Raw genomic sequence first — 15791 nt, forward strand, 5'->3', positions numbered from 1 at the left:
TCGTTTTTTGGGCCACACCCGGTGTTGCTGAGGATGACTCCTGGCTCTGCTCTCAGGAATCACTTCTGGCAGGCTCACGGAGGCCGGGATGGACTCCAGGCCTGGTACAAGGTCAGCAACCTCCCTGTTGTCCTCTTGCTCACCCTGGGACCGTTCAGGCCTAGACCACACGACAGCCACTCTCTGGTTGTATGTTTTGGGGCTGTGTCTGGCGACGCTCAAGACTTATTTCTGGCTCTGCATTGAAGCGTCATTCCTGCTGGTGCTCAGAGAACCCTAGGGGGTGCCGAGGCTCAAAACTAGGAGCTGCTCTCTGGCCTGTGAGCCTTTCACTATGAGTGAGTGCTCCACCCAAGACCTAAAGTCTGTGTGTGTCTCTGGTTTTTGACTTTTTTTTTTTTGGTTTTTCGTTTGATGCTCAGGGGTTACTCCTAGCTAAGTGCTCAGAAATTGCCCCTGGCTTGGGAGGACTGTATGGGATACCGGGGGATCGAACCGTGGTCCTTCCTTGGCTAGTGCTTGCAAGGCAGACACCTTACCTCTAGCGCCACCTCACCAGCCCGTGGTTTTTGATTTTTGTCTTGTTCTTTGGGTCATACTTAGTGGCGCTCAGGGATTACTCCTGGCTCTGCTCAGAAATCGCTCCTGGCAGGCATGGGGGACCATAAAGAATGCCAGGATTCGAACTACTATTCGTCCTGGATCGGCTGCATGCAAGGCAAATGCCCTCTCACTATGCTATCTCTCCGGCCCCTGATTTTTGATTTTTATTAATTTTGGTTTTGGGCCACATCTGGCTATGCTCAGGGGTTACTCCTGGCATGCTTGGGGCAACTCAAACCCTACGGGATGCCAGCGATCAAACCTGGGCTAGCCAGATGCGAGGCAAACACCCTCCCCACTCCGCTGTTGTGTCGCTCTGGCCCCAGCCCCACAGGTCTGAACGTGAGCAAGGAATCAAGTCAAAAGAGATCAAAACCCCTTTTAGGGTCTGAGAGGTGGGAGGGATGACACGGTTCTCTCAGGCACCACATGGTGTCCCAAACATCCCACGGGTAGCCCAGGGTCCCCACGGAGTCTGCCGGACACTCACAAAAGGGGACTTGAAGGCCAGGCTGGCGGCGATGGTGAGCGCCGGGTCGAGGCAGCGGAAGATGCAGCCAAAGAGCATGAGCTTCCCGACACGCACGTCCACGGGCAGCGAGGCCAGGTGGTAGCCCAGTGGCGTGAGCTCCTCCTCGGGGGTCAGGGCGCCCAGGTCCCGCAGGCGGCTCTTAGCAGCGAGGAGAGCCTCGGGGCGTGGGGGCTCGACGAGTTGGGAGAGCACGGACTGCAAGTCTTGTGCCTGGAACATCTTAAGGCTCTTGATCCTGGGGGGTGGGGGACACATGAGTGGCTGAGCCAGGTCCTTCCAGAGCCCACAGAGGGGCAGCGAGGCCAGGAAGGGGATGCCCGAGTTTCCGGGTGGCCTTTTTCTTACTGCTGCTTGTTTTTGGCTTTTGGGCCACATCTGTGGGGCTGGGCTCCCAACAACACACTGAGACAGAACAACCGTGACTTCGGTCTCCCAGCTGCCACCGCCCAACACGTTCAGGTCCCGAAGTGCGAGGCTCAGTGTCAGAGGAACCGCCACATGCAGCCTTGGTGCCAGGCACAGTGGGTGGCCGGCAGGCCCCACACACGGAGGCGCTTCTGGAACTCAGGGCAGGGAAGCGCTCCTGAGGGGACAGCAGACGTGGGCCAGGGAGGCCTGGGCTTGACCCTAGCAGCTAGGGCTCTGCCCTCCCCTTCCAGAACTTTCACCCGCACGGCATCGTACTTAGTGACTGCTCCCCAAAGTGTTGCTGGTCACTGGTCACCCAGGAGTGGGGACCCCCCTCCACTCAGTGTCTGAGCGGTGCCCCTGGCAGTGCCAGGGAATATGGGGCCGCACCCAAGCCTGGGTTTCCAGGTCATGCACTTCACCCTTGCGCCAATTCCCTGGCCCCAAAAGCTGTTTTAAATGCAAAATTCTTACAATTTCTGGGAGAGAACAAAAAACCCAAGATATACTCAACCGTGTGTGCCAGGGATAAACTCCACCTCACACACGTAAAACAAGTGCTTCTAGTACTGAGCTGTCCCACTGTACAACATTAGGGTGCCACGGATTGAATCTGTGTTCGCCACCCACAAGGCAACAACTGTGCTATCATTGCTCTTTTTTTTTTTTTCTTTTTTTGGTTTCTGGGCCGCACCCGGCAGTGCTCAGGGGTCACTCCTGGCTGTCTGCTCAGAAATAGCTCCTGGCAGGCACGGGGGACCATATGGGACACCGGGATTCGAACCAACCACCTTTGGTCCTGGATCGGCTGCTTGCAAGGCAAAAACGCTGTGTTATCTCTCCAGGCCCTATCATTGCTCTTTTTGACTTCCTGGAATACAGTCTAATCTGTTGACTGCAGACCTTCTTGGAACCTACTTTTGTGCAGTGTCTATACATCATTCATGCCCTAAATGTTTTCTTTGGGGGGGGGGGGGCATGCCTAGTGTCACTCAGGGGTTCCTCCTGGCTCTGCACTCAGGAATCAATCCTGACTGTGGTCAGAAGACCCTATGGGATGCCAGGGATTGAATCCGGGTCAGCCACGTGTAAGGCCAGCAGTGCCCTTCTCGCTGTGCTACCTCATGGAGGCGCCTCGAGCACATCCTTAAGCTCAGAGAGGCAGGGTGGGAGGGCACCCCCAGCCCGGGACAGGGAAAGCTCTGGGAATGGACAGACCTCAGGCAGAGCTGCTCCAGCGGCACCCTCTGGATTTCGGGGAGCTGCTGTTTGAGTAGCTGGTGGTGGAAGTGGTGGCTGGTGAAGAGGTGGAAGCAGACTCCCGAGGCCAGGCGGCCGGCCCGGCCTTTCCTCTGCAGCGCGTTGGCCTGCGAGATGAACGTGTCCTCCAGGCTCTCCATCCCTTTGCTGGCATCATACCTGGAGGGACACGGGAAGGCACATTGAAGGGGGGCGGGCACCTTTTCATATTTTGGGCCACACCTGACAGTGCTTGGCTGACTCCTGGCTCTGCACTCGGGCATCAGTCCTGGTGGTGCTCAGGGGACCCTATCAGATGCGGGGATGGAACTTGGGCCAGCCAGGTGCAAGGCAAGTCCCTCCCCGCTGTGCCATCTCTCCCTGCCCTTGAGGGCACTTTCTTGAGTTGGTTTTTGGGGTTCTTCTTGGTGCTGCTCAGGAACCCAGGGTGCAGGATGAGAGACTGGCGTCTGCTCTATAAACTCTCTTTCAGACCCCAATGAGCTGGCTGGTTTTATGGGGGGTCTTTTGGGCCACAGCTGGCAGTATTCAAGGTCATTCTTGGCTCTGCATTTAGGAATCACTGTGGCAGTGCTCAGGGGACCCTATGAGAGCCAGGGATTAAACCCAAATTGGCCATTTGCAAGGCAAGAGCCCTCCCTGCCCAAGTCCTCCCCATCCAAAACAAGGTTTTGCTGTGACATCACAGGCCAACTGGCCCCCACTGCAGCTCCTTGGAGTGCAGCGGCAGAAGAGGGGAGGAGGGACCCTCCCACCCCGTCCCCGGCACCATCCCGACTGAGGTCCCGCCTGGGATACGCGACCTCTTCTCCTTCATCCTCCCCGAGTCGATGACATAGATGACGTCATCTATGGTGATGGAGGTCTCGGCAATGTTGGTGGAGAGGATGATCTTGGTGATGCCCTTGAGCGGCCTGACAAATACGGCCTGCTGCTCCTCGCTGCACAGGGACGAGTGCAAGGGGTAGATCACACACCTGTGGAGACACGCAGCATGACCACTCAGGCCTCAGCGACACTCTGAGCGTGGCCTCTGGGGGCCGGGGAAGAGACCAGAGCTGAGACTCGGGGCTGCAGAGGCAGCAGGGACCGGGGAGGTGGGGGTGGGGAGTCCCTGACTGTCCAGAGGTAGCTGTTCACCATTGAGCTGGCTTCCTGGGGACAGTGAGCCCCCATGTGGGGAGTCTTCGTGGAGACTCAGGGGCCCTTTTCCTCAGAAAACATCAGCATGCCTGGGTTTTCTTTTTTTTGGTTTTTGGGCCACACCCGGCAGTGCTCAGGGCTTACTCCTGGCTCTGCACTCGGGAATCACTCCTGGTGAGCTCGGGGGACCTGATGGGATTCCGGATCAAACCCGGGTCAGCTGTGTGGCAGGCCAAAGCCCTCTTGGCTGTGCTGTTGCTCCGGCCTTAATGCCTGGCTTTTCTGGTGGGGGCATTTGGGCCACTCCCCCACCTCTGGCCATGCTCAGGGACTACTCCGGGTTTTGTGCTCAGGACTGACCCCTGGGGTGCTGGGGATTTCAACCCGCTCATGGCAGACTCCGCTTCATGCAAGGCAAGTGCCGTCACTCCTGTTCTGTCTGGCAGATTCCCCAGAAAGTAGCATTTCTTTTTCTTTTTTCTTTTTTGGTTTTTGGGCCACACCCAGTGTGTTACACACTCAGGGTTACTCCTGGCTATGTACTCAGAATCGCTCCTGGCTTGGGGGACCCTATGGGATGCTGGGGATCGAATTGAGGCTGTCTTGGGTCAGCCGTGTGCAAGGCAAATGCCCTATCACTGCACTAACACTCTGGCCCCACACAGTAGCATTTCTTTGGGGTGATGGACACAGCTTCTCCCAACCCCAAAGCAGACATTTGAACACAGCATCTTTGTCTCAGCTGGATGGAACCTAGGTTTCCAGGGGTGTGATTGGCACCCAGCCCTTCCGAGGCTGAGCCTGCCAGACCCCCCCGAAGGGACGAGGAAGTTGGAAGAAAGCAGGTGACTCACCGCTGGCTCCGCTTGTTGTTGAAAAGCGCGTTTGCCTGGAGCTGTTCATACAGCGTCTTGATTTCTGCCAGACCAGGTAAGAACACAAGTATGGCGCCTGGTGGAGGAAAAGAATCCATTTGATGATGCAAGAAAGAAAAAGCACCTTTTTTATTTGTCCAGTGCCAAGATTTTGTAAAACGTAATTTTAAAGAAATGAAATCACTGTGTCCTGGTTCCAAAGTTGTACATGATGCGTTATCATACTATGTCCTTCCACTTTCACTGGGGCATCTTCCGCCACCAATGTCCCCCGAGAGATTTTTCTTTGTTCTGGGTTACACCCGGTGGTGCTCAAGGGTTCCTCCTGGCTCTGTGCTCAGAAGTCGCCCCTTGCAGGCTCGGGGAACCAGGTGGGATGCTGGGATTCGAACCGAGGTCTGTCCTGTGTTGGCTGCATGCAAGGCATTTTAAATGCCCTACCACTTTGCTACTGCTCCAGGCCTGCCAGTGAGATTTTTCAGTGCAGGACAGTCGGAGTGGGGGTTCAACTGTGCTCAGGGGTCCATGTGTGGCACTGGGGATGGAACCTCAGTTGGTGGTAAGCAAGGCACCCTTTCTTCCCCCCTAACTCCCTATTTTTGTGGTGGGGACCACATTCAACAACGCTCAGGGGTTACGTCTGACTCAGCACTCGTGGCAGGCTTGGAAAATCCTATGCATTGCCAGGGATTGAACCTGGGTCCTCCTCGAGGAAGGAAAACATCCTCCCTGCTGTGCTATCACTATCTCCCTCCCCCCACAATTCCCTATCCTTAAGGCATTTACTCTGTACAGAAGGGAACAAGAACAAGCAGAACCCTGACCGGGCAGAAAAGGAATCTTATTTTTTGCAACTGTGAATGGGGATGGGGTGGTGAGGGCACGTCTGGAAGAAGAACACGTGACAAGGACCGGAGTGACAGTAGAAAGTTGTGGGAGGCAGAGAGAAGCTCTGGGCAAGCCTGGGGCTCAGCATACACATGGGCCTTCCAGGGGTTAGGCCCTCCTGGGGCAGTCAATCGGCGGAAGCCCAGGGGTCCCCTCAGGGCCAGGCACACTACTCCTGGGTGTGCATGAACTGACCCGGGAGTAAGCAGTGGGGGGGGGGGGATTCCTGGGCACTTACCCATCGAGTGTGTGTGTGTGTGTGTGTGTGTGTGTGTGTGTGTGTGTGTGCAGTGCTGTGTCTGTGGGTGGGGGGTTCCTGGGCACTTACCCATTGAGTGTGTGTGTGTGTGTGTGTGTGCAGTGCTGTGTCTGTGTGTGTGTGTGTGTGTGAGCAGTGCTGTGTCTGTGTGTGTGTGTGTGCGTGTGTGTGTGTTTCCTGGGCGCTTACCCATCGAGTATGAGTGCTTCCCGGACACGATCCACTCCAGCAGGGCCTCAATCAGCTCCAGGTTGACCTTCTCAAAGTCTAGGATGGACATGGTCCTGATGACTGACTTGCTGATGCCTGTGGAGAAAGGAGGGACTCAGAGGGTAGCCCAGACCCCACGGGCCCCACGGACACTGAAAGGCCCCAAACAGGGCTCTTTGGCTCCATGTAAATTGGAGCTTTCCTGTCCGCCTCCTGGAGGGCCCTTGGCTGGACCAGCACACCCAGGCCTGTTGTGATCCCCCTTGGAGTGGCCAGAGTGACAGTGATGCCCCCAGACCATAGATGCCTTGCATGTGAGAGCCCAGAAACCAAAACCAAAACCACCACCTAACAAAAGAAGTTACTCTGGCAGGCTTGGAGGACCCTCTGGGATGCCAGGGATCAAACCTGGGTCAGCCGCATGCTAGCAATGCCCTCCCTGCTATGCAATGGGCACCTCTGTAGCGGGCCAGGAGCTGCTTGAAGTCCAGCTGTTGATCAGGCACCGAGTCCTTGGGGACGTCAGCGTCATCCTCGGGGTCAAGCTGCAAGGCCAGCCTCAGGTCCTCCTCCACCTCCTCCATGGCTGTGCGCTGGCGCCGAGCCCGTACCTGCTCCTTGGTCAAAGGCTTCCCAGAGCGTGCGTAGGGGCTGCCGGACTGCAGCACATATCTGCGGGGGACAGAGCCCGGCTGAGCTGAGCCTGAGGGTGCGGGGCAGTAGGGACCTGCGCAGACTCGGGGCTCTGTCTAGTGAGCTGGGCCAGGAGGTGGTCGGACCCGACTGTCCAGCCATCCGGCCCTCTGGCCAGTCGCATCCCCTCCCACCCGACCACGTCATTTCAGGGCCCCTGGCTCCCTGGAAACACGTCCCAAGTCATTCTGGGAGCGCAAAGGGCTAAAAATGGCACATGTGGGTGACAGGGAGGGAGCCCCAATTTCAAACACTAGAGTCCTCTCCTTACTGGTGCTCAGGTCTGACTCCTGGCTGAGTGCTCAGGCATCTTCCTTGCGGGGCTCTAGGGACCGAAGACTGAAATGGGGTTGGTGGTGTGTAAGGCAAGTGTACTATTTCTCCCTCTCTTCTTTTTTTTTTTTGGTTTTTGAGCCACACCTGGCATTGCTCAGGGGTTACTCCTGGCTGTCTGCTCAGAAATAGCTCCTGGCAGGCACGGGGGGGGGGACCATATGGGACACGGGGATTCGAACCAACCACCTTAGGTTCTGGATCGGCTGATCCCCCAAGCAAGGCAAATGCCCTCTCTGCTGTGCTACTACCTCAGCCCCTAAATTTCATTTATTTTTTTAATACTTTTTTGGGGGTCAAGAAACTCAACCATGAAAGGACGGGGATGGGCCAAACATCTCAGGTGCACTGGGAAATTAAAAGTTCTAAATATCAAGCCAAAGGCAACAACAATAGAATCCAGAGACCCAAACTCTAACAATCTAAACTTGAAATGGGCCTGTTAGACTGGCAGGTCAGGTGGACAAAGGGTGGTGGCTGGGAGACGCTCTGGGAACATGGTGGAAGGAGGTGAACACTGGTGGTGGAACTGGACCAGACGTACTGTATGTCTGAAACCCAACTAGGAAGGACTTTGTAACAATGGTCTCAATAGGGGGCCGGGTGGTGGCGCTGAAGGTAAGGTGCCTGCCTTGCCTGCGCTAGCCTAGGACGGACCTCGGTTCGATCCCCCGGCATCCCATATGGTCCCCCAAGAAGCCAGGAGCAACTTCTGAGCGCATAGCCAGGAGTAACCCCTGAGCGTCACAGGGTGTGGCCCAAAAACCAAAAAAAAAAAAAAAAAAAAAAAAGGGGCCGGGCGGTGGCGCTAAAGGTAAGGTGCCTGCCTTCCCTGCGCTAGCCTTGGACGGACCGCGGTTCGATCCCCCGGTGTCCCATATGGTCCCCCAAGCCAGGAGCAACGTCTGAGCGCATGGCCAGGAGTAACCCCTGAGCGTTACCGGGTGTAGCCCAAAAACCAAAAAAAAAAAACCAAAAAAAAACAATGGTCTCAATAAAAGAAAAATGAAAAGAAATATGCCTTAGGGGCCGAAGCGATAGCACAGCCGTAGGGCATTTGCCTTGCACGCAGCAGATCCAGGACAGACGGTGGCACCCAATATGGGTCCCCTGAGCCTGCCAGGGGCGATTTGAGTACAGAGCCAGGAGTAAACCCTGAGTGCCGCTGAGTGTGACCCCAAAACCAAAACTAACACCAAACAAAAAATTTTAAAATGACATGGAAAGTGTCGTAAAAAACAATGTGATTTTTTTTAAATAAAAGACTAACCCCCACAAAATAGTTGTTATTTTAGAGCCATACCAGCCCCTCCTCCATTTGACCCTGCTCCATTCTGGGCCGCCGATCCCTAGTTTGGGGGCCCTGTGCTGAGGTGCTCAGGGGCGACCCCACACTCTATGCCTAGGGGTCGCTCCAGGAGTCCCCGAGGCTCATCTTTGCGAGCTAGCGCTGTGCTGGAGATGGAGCCTTGAGTTGGCACATGTGAGGGAATAACGGCCTGGCCTGGCCTGTCACTGGCTCCAGAGATCTGGTTCTCAGAATGGGCACAGTAGCTCAGAGCAGGAAGTGGAGCGATTCCAATGTGTCTGGGCCCTGCCTGCTCCCTGCCAGCCCCCAGAAACATCACCCCAACTTTATGCCTTGCTAAGTTTCCAGATTTGCGGCTGAAGGACCGATGGTATGCAGGTGCATCCGTGGGGGCAGAGGAACCCTCCCCACGCACAGCTGGACCCGAGAAGATAAAGTCTGTGAATCCTGGACTCGTGGCCTACTAACCTTGTCATAGCAATAGCATCTTCCAGAAAGAACTGATGGACCGGAAACGTGCGGCCTAGGAAAAGAACAGGAAGCCTCAGCACAGCTGCAGTGACGCTGCGGTTTGGCTGCTTTCTCGAGGCAAAGCTTGATACAAGAATTTTCTGCTTGTTCCATGATTTTAAAAGCATGGATAAAAAAATCTTTGGATGGGGGCTGTTGTGTATGTCAATATTTTAGGGGATTATTATCTTACTGACCCTACCCTGATCAGTGATTGTGCCGTAACCTGGGGTGTGACCTGGCATTCTGCCCCCACCCTAGGGTGGTACCTGATTCTGGGGGATAAAAACAAGGGTCTGTGGAAGGCGAGGGGCTTTTGGCTGGAACTGATGTTGAGGTTTTGGGCTTCAGTCTTGTCCACCGAATAAAGCTAATATTTCCACAAGCCTGACTGTGAGCTGTTTACCCGCCGCTTCACCTCAGAACCGTCGGCTGGACAGGGTGGCAGACACGTACACCAAGCTGGAGGGGAAAGACCTCATCCTCCAACCCTCCATCAGTCAACCTCTTCAGGGGATGACTTGCAACAGGGGGCCAGCGGTAAGGCATTTGCATGCACTAGCCTAGGATGGACTTCGGTTCGATTCCCTGGCGTCACATCATCACATATGGTCCTCCAAGCCAGGCGTGATTTCTTTCTTTCTTTCTTTCTTTCTTTGGTTTTTGGGTCACACCCGGCAACGCTCAGGGGTTACTCCTGGCTCTATGCTCAAAAACCGCTCCTGGCAGGCTCAGGGGACCATATGGGATGCCGGAATTCAAACCATCGACCTTCTGCATGCAAGGCAAACACCTTAGCAACATGCTATATCTCTGGCCCCCAGGAGCGATTTCTGAGCGAATAGCCAGGAGGAACCCTTGGTGTCACTGGATGTGACCCCCCCAAATAGCTTTGGATAACAGAAATGGGAAGATGGAAACTTCCTTCATCTCAGAAAACCCACAACTGCCCACCCATCAGGTGCCAATAAAAATTTAGTAATTGGGCTGGAGGAATAGCATACTGGGCAAAGCGTTTATCTCCACACACCCGGCTGGATCCCACCCTGTGTGGTGCCTGGAATCCGTCAAGTAATTTCTGAGTACAGAGCCCAGGAACAAGTCATCGGGTGTGGCCCCCTAACCAAAAGAGGGAAAAAGGCCCCTGAAAGAGGGCGGGATGTGGCTGAGTGGCAGAGCACATGCCTGGCATGCAAGATGTCTGGGCTTAATCCTTGGCATCCAACAAGAAAAGAAGGAATGAAAAAGCACAGGATGGGCCAGAGAGATAGGACAGCAGGTAGGTGGTTTGCCTTATACAAGGCCAACCTGGGTTCGAACCCCAGCATTTTGTAAGGTACACCAAAGACCTGAGCATCACTGGACTCAAAACTAAGCAACAAAAATAAAATAATACAAAATGGTAATCTCCCAGTAAATGGATATTACATTACAATACACTGATTACATGGCCATAATTCTGTTAAAAACTAACCATTTTTTTTGGGGGGGAGGGTGGGTATTGTATTTTTTTTTTGTTACATCCGGCAGTGTTTGGGGACCCTATGGTATGCTGTGCTAGGGCTCCGGCCTCATAAACAAACCCACTTTTCAGGGCTGAAGTGGTACTGCAAGCTGTAAGGCATCTGCCTTGCCTGTGCTAGCCTAGGATGCACTGTGGTTCGATCCCCCAGGATCCCCAATGGTCCCCCAACCAGGAATGACCCCTAAGCGTGGCCCAAAAACCAAAACCAAAACAAACAAACAAAAAACCGACCCACTTTTCTAGGTAAAGGTGCTTGCGAATCACCTGGTATGGTAACGACCGGGCAGGAGCCAAAATACTCCGAGAAGAGCTCCGTGTTTACGGTGGCGCTCATGAGAATCACCAGGAGGGATGGCCTCTGCCGCACCAGGTCCTTCAAGACGAGCAGCAGGAAGTCACTGGAGCAGAGAAACAAAGAGAAACAGTCCGGTGGAGAAAAGCCAGCAGGAGCTCGTGTGGGGGCCGGTGTGAGCAGAGCGAGCTTGGGCTGCACGGAAGACACTGCACCCCCTCGGCATGGCCTCAGCTCTGCCCGTACCCAACAGAGACACCGAGGTCAGGAGTGCAGCCTGGAGGATGCCACGGAGTCTGCCTCTGGACCCTCTTCTTTAGTTTTGTTTTGGGGCCCTACCTGGCGGTGCTCAGGGGTTCCTCCTGGCTCTGTGCTCAGGAATCACTCCCGATGGTCTCGGGGGACCCAATGGGAAGCCGGGGATCAAACCTGGGGTTGGCTGAGCCTTCCCGTCTCTGGTCCGGCAAGCTTTTGTTTAATGTGCATGAGACCCTGTGGGTCGCTGCTCCCCCAAACCACAGCCAGTTCCCCACTGAGCATTCCTGCCAAGCGCCTTCCCCATCCTGTGACTAACAGATCAGAGGTACTGCGGGGGTATTCAGTCATCTCTGGACAAACCAGCAGACCCTGGGAAAGCACCTGTTGGCCTACTAGCCCCTCAGCTCAGGCCTAGGGCCCATACAAGCTGCCTCCCAGCTCAGCTGAGCTCAGCGCACAGCCACGCAGGTCAGCACGAGGCCCCTTCTTTGCCTTGCTGCTCCCGTGCTCCCCTCCCCATTCCACACCAGGCTGTGGGAGAGTCCACACCGGTGATGTCACCCCGGGTGCTCTCACCTCTCCTGGGTGCGCTCGTGGACCTCGTCAATGATGACGTGGGTGACGCCACGAAGCCCCGCGTCCCCTTCCAGCCTCCGCAGCAGCACGCCCGTCGTGCAGTAGAGAAGGCGGGTGCTCGAGGACTGTGCCAATGGTGGAGAGTCATCAAAGCAGGGTAAAGGGAACTTCTGGCAAGCACTTTCTGTTTGCTTGGGGGGTTATTTGGGGAGGGGGTTGACATCTGGCGATGCTCAAGGGTGACTCCCAGCTCTGCATTCTGGCAGTGCTTAGGGGACCATATAGGGTGCCAGGATTGAACCTGGGTCAGCCAGGTACAAGGAAGTACCCTGTCTACTATTACTTTGGCCCCTAAGCAAGCCATTTTTAGTGAGAAAAACAGGAGAAAAACAATGGAAAATGCCAGTAATGCCATTTAATGTACAACCAACCGTCCAAAGGCAGTTTCTTGCCAAGGAAAGTAAAAACTTTTCTATCTCTGATAAAAATCCAAAGGTATGGGCTGGAGTGATAGCACAGCGGTAAGGCATTTGCCTTGCACGAAGCCGACCTGGGATGTATCCGAGTTTGATTCCCGGCACCCCATGTGATCCCCTGAGCCTGCCAGGAGCAATTTCTGAGCCCAAAGTCAGGGGTAAACCCTGAGCGCTGCTGCATGTGGCCCCAAAATAAAAACAAACAATCTAAAGGCATATAAAAGCATTCACAAAAGACCATAAAACATCAAAACAACAATGAGGGAAGAGATCCGTCCTAGCCTATCCCTTTCTAGTCATACATGGGGTCGCTCCCATGTTCAAGGGTAAAACAGCACGCCCTAAGTCACTTCTGCTAGTGAAAAATAAAGAGAGATGGGCTCTTCCCCCTCCCCCAACTTCCTGCTTATCTCACCCGGAAAGGGAGACCCTCCATAGCTTGGAGGGGTCTGGTTGGCAATATAAGGGGTTGCCACAGGGGGGAGAGAGATGCAGCAAGAAGCCTCAGCAGGAAACAGCACGGAGAGATGATAGACAGGATAGATGCAGGAGCGGGAGAGAGGCTTCTTAGCTTAGAAGCCATACATGGTGTCTAGGTTGAGCCTTGTAATAAAACCTTGTCTCATAAAACTTCATGACTGCTGTGGCTCCACTTCATAACTTCATAACCACCAAGGACTAAATAATTAATATTTAATTCTACAATGGGCCTAAGTGAGAGCACGGTGGGGAGGGCGCATGCCATCATTTCCTCAGAAAGGCTCCACTTCATAACTTCATAACCACCAAGGACTATATAATTAATATTTAATTCTACAATGGGCCTAAGTGAGAGCACGGTGGGGAGGGCGCATGCCATATGAGGCTCTATACCTGGCATCCCATAGAGACCCCCTGAGCCTGCTAGGAGTAATTCCTTGGCATCGCCGGGTGTGGCCCAAAAAGCAAAAAAAAAAAAAAGAAAAGAAAAGAAAAAAGAGGGCTGGAGAGGTAACAGGCCGACCCTGGTTCAATCCCTGGCACCGAATATGGTCCCGAGAGCACCTGCAGCAGTAGTAAACACTTGAGCACAGAGTCAAGAGTACGCCCAGAGCATAGTTGGGAATAGTCCCAAATAAACACACACACACACACACACACACACACACACACACACACGCGCGCGCGCGCGCGCGCGCGCGCCTGGAGAGATAGCACAGAGGCGTCCAGGACAAAAGGTGGTTGGTTCGAATCCCGGTGTCCCATATGGTCCCCTCACGCCTGCCAGGAGCTATTTCTGAGCAGACAGCCAGGAGTGACCCCTGAGCACCACCGAATGTGACCCAAAAACCAAAACCAAAAAAAAAACAACACAACACACACACACATCCAAGCCCAGTTGGGAATAGTCCCAAATAAAAACACAGAAACACATACACACATTAAAACACACACACACATATATCCAAGCCCCAAATAAAAACACAGAAACACATACACACATTACAACACACACACACACACACACACACACACACACACACACACACACATATCCAAGCCCAAATAGCCTGTATAGAGAAAATTAAGTGCAACCAACTACACACTTTCCAAATTTCTCAAAGGACTCAGTCCAGCTTGAAAAGGTCATTCATGCCCATCTCAGTGGACGGAGTAAAAAAGCGCCCAACACAGGGTCTGAACTGCCCCAGAGCCTTGACCCCCAGACACCCCTTCCTATGCAGGGAAAGCAGCCAAACCAACCTTGACGCTCTCCAGCCGGATCTGGTAACCCACGCTGAGCCCCACCTTCTCGCCTCTCTCTTTGGCCACTCGCTCAGCCACGGAGATGGCCGAGATGCGCCGTGGCTGGGTGCAGATGATGTTGGCTACCTTCCCAGGGGGGCCCTGCAGGGATTCGTCCAGGATGAACTGCGGGATCTGCGTGGTTTTCCCACACCTGCAGGTGGACCCAGAAAGTCAGGACTAGGAGTCCCCTGCCATCTGCTACAAGCTACCCTCTGGGCCACCCTGTTGGGGCTCTCAGGACAACTGCCCCTAACTCTCATGGCTGCCTTCTGTGTTCTCAGGGGATCTGGCCTTGCCAGCGACCCACCCAACATTTCCTCGGAGGGACACGCAGACTAGAACCCGGCTTAGGGTTCTAGGAGGCAAAACTCTTCTCTGTGGCTGGGTACTTCTCGTTTTCTTTTTAGGGTTTTGGGACACTCTAAGTGGCTCTCAGGGGTTATTTCCGGCAATGCTCAGGGGACTCTGTGGGATGCCAGAGATCATACCCAGGCCAGCTGCGTGCAAGGCAAACGCACTCCCTGCTGTGCTATCTCTGTGGCCCCAGTTCTAGGACGTTGGCACTGGCATGGGTGCTGAGGTGCCCCTTACCCAGTCATGCCGCTGACCACCAGCACTTGGTGCTGTTTTAGCAGCTTGAGGATAGTCACTCTCTCTCCCCACGCGGGGAGGGACTGCCGTTCCCGCAGAATGGCCTGGAATTGACTGGAATTCTAGACACACAAGAGAAGAATGAGCGGGCCCCATCCCTCCACTCCGCCAACCGGGACACAAATATGGACTCATCGACTGCTCAGACCCAGCTCTGGCCGGAAGTGGCTGTGGAATCCATGTGCCCCCCTCCCCCGGCCTCACCGCAGAAACCTGCCCTTTGCCTAGCACTCAGCGCCCTTCCCCATAGTGAGCTCTATGGCAGTGCTGCCCAGAGATCTTCCCACATCCAGGGCATGTGCCAGGCCTGTGCTGTCTGACCGAGGAGTAACCTCTGGCTACACACATCCCGTTAGGCGGCACTTTCTGTGAGGTCAGCGCTCCCGAGAGTCTAAGTTTCTGGTTGTGATGGTGGTTGTGTTTTGGGGCCACCCCTGGTGATGCTCAGGGCTTACCCCTTCCTGACGCTGCATTCAGAAATCACTCCTGATGGTGCTCATGGGACCACAAGAGATGCTGTGAATCAAACCCACGGTGGCCACAGGCAAGGCACGGGTCCTACCTGGTGTGCAATCTCGCTGGCCCCGACACTGAGTGTTTTCTTTGTTTTGGTTTGGTTTTTAGTTTTTGGGTCACACCCAGCAGCGCTCAGGGTTACTTCTGACTCTGGGCTCAGAAATTGCTCCTGGCAGGCTCAGGGGACAATATGGGATGCCAGGATTCAAACCACTGTCCTTCTGCATGAAAGACAAATGCCCTACCTCCATGCTATCTCTCCAACCCTGACACTGTGTTTTTAATTAATTAATTAATTTGATTTTCGGGGCACACCCAGCTGTACTCAGGGACTACTTACTCCTGGCTCTATGCTCAGGGCTTACTCCTGGTGGTGCTCAGAGGACCCTGGCACGCAATACCTGCTTTTCCCGGAACTGCTCACGGAGTCTGGCGTTCTGAGCCTGAGTTCCTTTTGCCATGCAGTTGTGCTGCAGGGAGACCTTCTTCCTCGGGTGCATGGAGCTCTCCTCCTCCATCGCCACCACCACGGGCTCCTTGTCCTCATTCATCTTCTTCTCCACCTCCAACTCCTTCTCAGCTTGCAGAGACAAGAGGAAATGTTTTTCCATCGAGAGCCCGTTCTTCACGAAAGGAAAAAGTTCCCGTGACAAGAACCGACAAAGCCATCAAACCTGAGTAGATTA

The 15791-nt window shown here is 54.4% G+C and overlaps 1 protein-coding gene across 1 annotated transcript in view; it reads right to left on the reverse strand.

Annotated features, from left to right (window-relative positions):
- DHX57 (DExH-box helicase 57) overlaps positions 1–15791 on the reverse strand; it is a 28113-nt gene that overhangs the window by 4680 nt on the left and 7642 nt on the right. The window contains exons 5-16 of the mRNA XM_049784245.1: positions 15507–15685; positions 14530–14651; positions 13894–14089; positions 11675–11799; positions 10813–10946; positions 8982–9036; positions 6636–6850; positions 6158–6274; positions 4801–4897; positions 3607–3780; positions 2762–2962; positions 1094–1370 (exon numbers count right to left, since the gene is read on the reverse strand). Of these exons, the coding sequence (XP_049640202.1) occupies positions 1094–1370; positions 2762–2962; positions 3607–3780; positions 4801–4897; positions 6158–6274; positions 6636–6850; positions 8982–9036; positions 10813–10946; positions 11675–11799; positions 13894–14089; positions 14530–14651; positions 15507–15685 (1892 nt within the window). The remainder of the gene's footprint in view (positions 1–1093; positions 1371–2761; positions 2963–3606; positions 3781–4800; positions 4898–6157; positions 6275–6635; positions 6851–8981; positions 9037–10812; positions 10947–11674; positions 11800–13893; positions 14090–14529; positions 14652–15506; positions 15686–15791) is intronic.

This window comes from Suncus etruscus, chromosome 12, assembly GCF_024139225.1.
Source record: "Suncus etruscus isolate mSunEtr1 chromosome 12, mSunEtr1.pri.cur, whole genome shotgun sequence".
Lineage (NCBI taxonomy): Eukaryota > Metazoa > Chordata > Mammalia > Eulipotyphla > Soricidae > Suncus > Suncus etruscus.